General features: G+C 45.4%; 1 protein-coding gene across 1 annotated transcript in view; it reads right to left on the minus strand.

Moving 5' to 3' along the window:
• SH3GL2 (SH3 domain containing GRB2 like 2, endophilin A1) overlaps positions 1-3,325 on the minus strand; it is a 222,566-nt gene extending 219,241 nt beyond the window's left edge. Inside the window, exon 1 of the mRNA XM_055294171.2 lies at positions 3,103-3,325. Within this exon, the coding sequence (XP_055150146.1) occupies positions 3,103-3,147 (45 nt within the window). The 5' untranslated portion in view covers positions 3,148-3,325. The remainder of the gene's footprint in view (positions 1-3,102) is intronic.
• Between the last annotated feature and the right edge of the window lie 3,960 nt (positions 3,326-7,285).

The following is a 7,285-nucleotide window of genomic DNA, read 5'->3' on the forward strand; positions in this document are numbered from 1 at the left end:
ACACAAGATCATCTGCCCTTTATTACAGTAAAAAAAAAATACTTATAATTACATAGTAAATTATATCTTTATGAGCAATTAAGTAATGAAGTATATGAAAATAAGATGATCAATTTTTGGTATCATTATATATTTTTATGCTGAAAGGATTTTCTTCTCTAACAAATTTTACTTGGCAAAAGCATTTTTTTACCTCCAAATTGTAAATATATTTAAAATAACTGTCAGCAACCAGGTAGAAATAATCGATTCTAATATAAGACAACAGTTGTGACACATTTAATCAGAAATTCCAAGTACAAACAATATACTGTTTTATTTATCATCCCTTACTAACACAAACAAAAAAGCTCAATTCCATAGAAAGAAACGTTTGCCTGAATAGACTCCTTCCACTTATAAACCCAGGCTATATAGGCCAGGTGCGGGGGCTCAGGCTGTAATCGAGGCAGGCAGATCACCTGAGGTCAGGAGTTTGAGACCAGCCCGATTAGCACGGCTAAACCCTGTCTCTACTAAAAATACAAAAATTAGCTGGGCGTGGTGGTGCATGCCTGTAATCCCAGCTACTCGGGAGGCTGAGGCAGGAGAATCGCCTGAACACAGGAGGCAGAGGTTGCAGTACGCTGAGATCACGCCATCGCACTCCAGCCTGGGCGACAAGAGTCAAACTTTGTCTCAAATGAATAAATAAATAAACAAACAAACAAACCCAGGCTATATTATCCAGCACATCATTTCTCAAAAGGAAGTAATTCTAGGTCTAAAGCTTCTCTGTAGATAACATCAGGTTCACGGACCTGCATGGAAAAAAATGGCTACAAAAGTAGGACAGGACTATTTCTCTAATTTTTTTTTGTCACATGCAAACATTAACATGGGCTTTACATACTCTCCTAAATATACATATGCACAGAACAGTAACCTGTGCCTTAAACTTTCTAAGCGTGTGCTACACTAAATTATGGATAAGAGACTAAGTGCTGCTTCACCTTTCAAATAAAAGGCTTTTCAGTAAAAGGAAGACAATGACGCAGTGATTCTGCATTTGGATTCGGTGTGATAAATAGTAACCTATCCCATCACATGCCGACCTACTGCAGCCTTTTAAGTTCTTTCCTAACACAGTTTAAATTATTTTTTCTACACTTTAGAGCTACATAGAACTTCAAGATTTAGCTGAAATGGAGCCCTCTATTTTTTAAGTTGGAAAAACTAAAAAGTCTAGCTTGGGTAACTTCTTCATAGCATAAGGGATAGTATTTTATACTAATAAAAATATCCTTAATGTCAATAACTGTAATTTACTGAACACTTTTTATGTGTGTTCTACACACTCATTTCTCTTCACCTCAACCCTGAGAAACGGAAATTATCATCACTTTAGCAAGGACAGATTCAGAAGTTAAACACTCTCTCAAGGTCAGAAGAAGCAGAGGCAGAATTCAAACCTTAGCCTTTCCCACTCCAAAGCCAAGACTCTTAATTGCCTTTGAGGGCACTAAGCTTTGCAAAAGAAATCTTTAGAATCTAAGTGGAAAAAAGATGTCGTGTTGGTAAACGCAGTGCTGAGATATGCTATAGAGAAGTGACCAGTAGAGCAATCAAAAAGGTTAGTAATATCGAAGAAGTCCTGCCAGGGAATTCCTGGGCAGCACATATGCTTGGTTCTGTAAACCTGAAAGAACTTACAGTATAAAGTTATTAGAAGCCTTCCAAACTACATCAACAAAGCACTTACTCTCATAAACATGGCTGGCAGAGAGGTCACAGGTAACTCCAATTATAATAGAAAAGCAAAAATAATTACATTAAGAAACATTTTTCCAGAAATAGTCTTACTTTTCTTGATTTCCTAAGTTGACAGGTATAATTGATTCTATAAAGGCAAGTCTGTGTGATGAGGATGATGCAGACGCGTGCAAACACACACACGACGGGAATTTCATGCTGCACCTGTCACCCTAAGTTAACCAAGGTTTTGTAAAACACAAGCCTCACCTTTTCTGGATGTGGTTCATAACAAGGCTGCCACTGTGGTAGCCTAGGAAAAACCTCACTACTTTCGAGAAATTATGAGAAAGCTCATTAATTAAGGCTAACCTATTAAAAACTATTTAACACTAAATAATGAAAAACATTTCGAGGTAAGTCATCAAAATCCTTAAAGATCCCGTAAATTTGAACCTATTTCAGGATAAAAAATTAGTAATCACACACATTATGTAAGAAATAGGTCACAGCATAAGTATTCGCTTATTTGCCCCTACGTAAAATTCTTTGAGTCCAATGATTTTAATTATTAGAATCTAAATTAATCAGCTTTATTACAGTCACAGCTTATTAACCCCATAAAGAAAAATGGGCACATCCAAGATGTCAAAGGTTCATTAAAACCGATTTAAAATACATAATGATTTTAAGTCTTCAACAATTTGGTTGCTGAAGGGAAATATTTAAGACCCGCAGACTGCTTGTCATGCTCTGGCCTCAAAGGAGTTTCACGACCGAGTTCTCCAGGTAAAAGTTAATGTATGTGGGTCCCTAAAGGAAGACGCCAGCTTTCCATTCCTCTGGAGCCTGCGGGCGGCGGGGAAGGAGGGTTCTGACAACAGGGGAAGGGAAAGGAGCGCAAACCGCTGGCCTCCGCGCCGCCACCCCCAGTGCGGCCACCGCTCATGCCAACACATCCCGGGACAGCCGGGTGCACCGACTCCGCAAGGTCACCCGTGAAGAGGCGACTTTACATAATCTCCCACCGCGCCGCCGGGGCACCTGCGCGCCGCGGCAGCAGTGCAGCCGCGGTCCCCTTCCTGCAGCACGGGCGCCAGATGATGCGGGGGCGGCGAGCAGCGCTACCAGGCAGGACGCCGGGGACCCGCAGGCAGGCAGCGCGCACCAAGCCGGGGGCGGGGGACCGAGGGCGGACGCCCAGACCCGGGATGCCCCGAGCCGCCGCCTTGGCTTGCGAGGCGGGGCGCAGCCGGCGCGGGCGAGGCTCGGTGCCGAACTCCCCAAGCTGCCGCCGGACGGCCAGCGCCGAGCGCGCCCCTCGCAGCTTCGCCCCGGACTGCCCCGGGACACACCTGCCACGCGCCTTACCTGAGTGGCTTTGTGGAACTGCTTCTTGAGCCCGGCCACCGACATGGTGCAGGAGGCCGCGCTGGCGGCTGCTGTGCGGGAGGGAGGCGGCGGAGCGGGACCGGAGGGCCGAGCGGGGCGGCGCGCTCGCCTGGCCGCCGCTGGTCGTGCCGCCGCCGGGGCTGTGGGCGCGAGGGCGCGGAGCCTAGCGGGACGCGGGCTCGTGCGGAGAGACACTCTGACGTCAAGGGCGGGTGATGCGGCCTCTTAAAGGGGACGCGGGAAGCCCCGCCCCAAGCGCGGGAACGCCCAGGCAGGTGCTGTGGCGCGGTACCTGGATGCGGGCGCCCACTGCGGGGATGTGGCTCAGGGCACCCGCTTGTGGATCCCTAGTCAGCGGGCCGAGGACGTCCTCCTGTCCCGGGGCTCGTGTTCCTGCCCCCGGGGGCTGCGGACGCGTCGCTGCAGATTGGCAGCCCAGGCACCCGCAGGACTCAGGTGACTTGCTGGGCTTCCAGGTAGCCGCGGCGGCGCCGCCTGCAGACGGCCCTCCTGCCCTTTGAGCCTGGCCTCTCTGCGCCGCACTCTGAAAAAGAGTGGCCTTCTATCTGGGCTAATGAATAAGTCATTGCTCCTTCTATGCCTTGCCCTGACTGGTGAGTCACAGAAAACATTTCTCTGCCCTGATTTCAATATCCCTTAAGCCTATCTTACCTTAGGGAAAGCCACACACGCTTTTTCCCCCTTGTCTGATACAATTTAATGACTTAAAAAGAACAGGAACCCTTAAGCCTGGACAGATAAATAGAATTGAATCGAAGTCTTACTAGGAAACTAGGGTTTAATCCTCTGGTTACAGAAATGAAAAAGCCCAAATGTGATCTTAGTGTTATGCTTGGATTTAGGGTTTCTGGTCCGATAAAAATAAAAATATAATGTGAAAAAGCATGACACTTTATATACATGATAAGTTATATACACATGATAAGTTATATACAGATACTTCATATGTAACCAAGGAGGTGTGGCTGGCTAAAGTGAAACTAATAGATTACTTGGGAGCAGAGCAGTAGTAAATGCCTTCTGTTCTCTGGTACTTAACCAAGTCTGGTTTTTCTAGGACTGAGGAGCTGGTCAGAAAGAACTTAGACGCTGTCCCCGTATGTGGACCAAAGTGATAAGAAGGAGAAGCCAAGATGGGAGAAATTGCCAAGGATGCATAGAGACAGCAAGGCCAAATGGGAGTCCTAGAAATACTTTTTCTGTCTCCGCAACTCCTGCAGCCTGATAGGAGCCACAGACCCATCCCCACTCTTCTAGGCACTGCAGCTTGGGCATAGGGTGAACACCTGATACAAAAGGGTCCTCCATCCATAGAGCTACCAATCATGGTCCTTCTTGATAATGTGAACTGACACACACAAAGGCAGAGTCAAGCAGTGGTGGGCACTGGAGCAGTAGAGCGCATGAACTAGGGACGCAGGCTGCAAAGGGAGGCAGATGAAAGGAGCTATTCTCCAGTGTGGTAGCCCTTACCACTGTTCATATACCTTTCCCTACATGGCAGAATTGCACTTTCCAAACCTCTTGTTAAGTGGAGGCATGGTTACAAGTTTTGACTAGAGGTTTAAGAGGAAAAGTGACTGTCACTTCTGCAGAAGCAATATGAGATGCGAGTACGAGATGCTGCAAAGCTCTCTTTTCCTCTGCCACAATATTCTAGAAAGCTGTGGTCTGTTAGCCAGTATCCAGAGTGAGACTAAAGCAGGGCAGAGTCCCCACCTGACGTTCAATGGGCATGTAGCATCAGTGAGAAACCTGAGAAATTTTAATCCACTGAGGCTCTGGTTGTTAGGAATAAACTTTTTTCTCTATGTTTCCAATTTTTAAAAGGCTACCCATTACTTGCATAATAGAAAAAAAAGTATTTTATACTTAATTTTTACTACCAGGTCCCTGAACTGAACAATAAAGCATTTTCATAAGACAGGCCTTGGTTGAAGCTGCCAAAAGATAGAGCAATTGATCTACAAAGTGGAAGGGCCTGGGATGGATAGGAGCTCTGCTCTCTAACCATGAAAGGTGTGAAATGGGGGCCTGAATTGCCTCCTTGGAACTTTGAATACTTAACTGAGCCCTACATTATACAAAAGGCAGTTTCTATCTTTCCCTGGTTCTTCATCCACCAACTTGGAAGTCTCATGCTGCTTAACTTCAAAGAAACTACCTTGGGAGAAAAACACTACTTAAGGGCATTACATTAAATCCTTTGGAAACCATTGATTCAGTCGCCCAGGCATCCTCTGCACCTCATTTGATATGGTTTGGCTGTGTCCCCACCCAAATCTCATCTTGAATTGTAACTCTCACAATTCCCATGTGCAGTGGGAGGAACCCAGTGGGAGTGATTGAATTATGGGGGCGGGTCTTTCCTACACTGTTCTCGTGGTAGTGAATGAGTCTCACGAGATCTGATGGTTTTAAAAACAGGAGTTTCCCTGCACAAGCTCTCTTCTCTTGTCTGCTGCCATGTGAGAGGTGCCTTTCACCTTCTGCCATGATTGTCAGGCCTCCCCAGCCACGTGGAACTGTGAGTCCAGTTAAACTTCTTTCTTTTGTAAATTGCCCAGTCTCAGGTATGTCTTTATCAGCAGCATAAAAACGGACTGATACATCATCTAAACCCAGCATTTGTATTGAAGCCACAATTTATGCCTGTAAAGACCTTTGAGATGTCACCTTTGAAGAAATTTGTTAAGCTCCTCCTACTAGCAAGCATCATGGTAGGAGATGTTGGGATTGAGAAGGGGAAGTATCAAGGCATGTATGGGCTGGACCTTGAATCCCAAGGGGTTTCCAGACCAGTAATTTGAAAAAAATCTTCCTATGGACATTTATTGTTACTTGAATACAGAGGAACAAATACCCCAGACACTGAACAATTCTACACATGTATGCCGTCTTTGGTTGCAAAGAATCTTCAACAGAGGCTTTGGAGAGAAATGCAGAAGCACAATGCAGGGAAAGGGGAATCAAAAGTCAATGAGGAAGAGCTTTGTTTGGTAAAAGGTTGTGGTAATTCAGCATGCTGCCCTAGTCTCCTGAGATAAAAATCAATGTAAAATGTTAAATAAACCTAGATCTGCTCAGGAAAGTCCCAATTAAATGAAACCCCCACACAATACCACCTCACTAATTGGGCAGTAAATTCGTGGTCAGCAATAATCCCATCACATCATTCATGCACTATTTCTCCTTGCATTATGGTAAAGCTTCTGGCAAATACCAGACCTCTCATTTGCACAGAGTTGCTGCATCCCTGGCACCTTTCAGAGGGTCCCTAGCTTCAAGGAGGCAGAGGAAAAGCAGCAGCATTCATCTTTCCGAGCTTCGACCCGTCACTGCACCTCTGGCTCGTACCGGGGCAAACTACTCCTGACTTCCTGTGTAAGCTCGTTAAGCACAAGAAACATTGCAAAGCAAAGGCATTAAACTCCAACTTCTTATTTTAGAGATAAGAAAACAGAGGCAATGAAAGGAAGTGACTTATCCTTACTTTTTCTACTCTAGCCTTTAGCCTCAATTCAGGGTAGAGCCTCTAGTCAGTGTTAATAAATAGAAGAGGTTTGAATGAATGAATGAATGAATGAACAATGTATCATTGACACTGATGCTTTCTTCTGACCACATTGGATCTGATGTTCGAAAGACTTCACCAGATATTAAAACCTCGACTGTGCTGGACCCAGACAGTTTTTCCAGGGTGAGTGGCACTTAACATAAGATTTTGTGCCTTTGGATGCGACCAGTAGCATTGAACACACACCTAACTCAGGCAGGGCTAACATGCCCTTTCCTAGAGATGAGAAATCAAGGGAAAGACCATCTTTGTTTCCTTGCTTCCAGTTTTGTCACCTACCACCCACTCTCCAACAGATACACAGAGAGAAGCATTTTTTTTAACCTCTTTTGAAGTGGATGTGTGGGTCTTTCTGCCAGGGATGGCCACCTTCCCCATCTTTCCTTCTCTCCCATATAGCCCTCCTCCCCCCAAAGTACAGGGGCGTCTCCCTGCAAAAACTTCCTTTTCACTTAGATAAACCCTTTTAACCCAATCACAGAGGAGAAGAAAGGGCTTAACCAAGTGGGTGACTTATGTTAGACTCTTCATCTGTACCATCATCACTATTTCCATTGCAGTTTG

Source organism: Symphalangus syndactylus, chromosome 9 (assembly GCF_028878055.3).
Source record: "Symphalangus syndactylus isolate Jambi chromosome 9, NHGRI_mSymSyn1-v2.1_pri, whole genome shotgun sequence".
In the NCBI taxonomy this organism is placed as follows: domain Eukaryota; kingdom Metazoa; phylum Chordata; class Mammalia; order Primates; family Hylobatidae; genus Symphalangus; species Symphalangus syndactylus.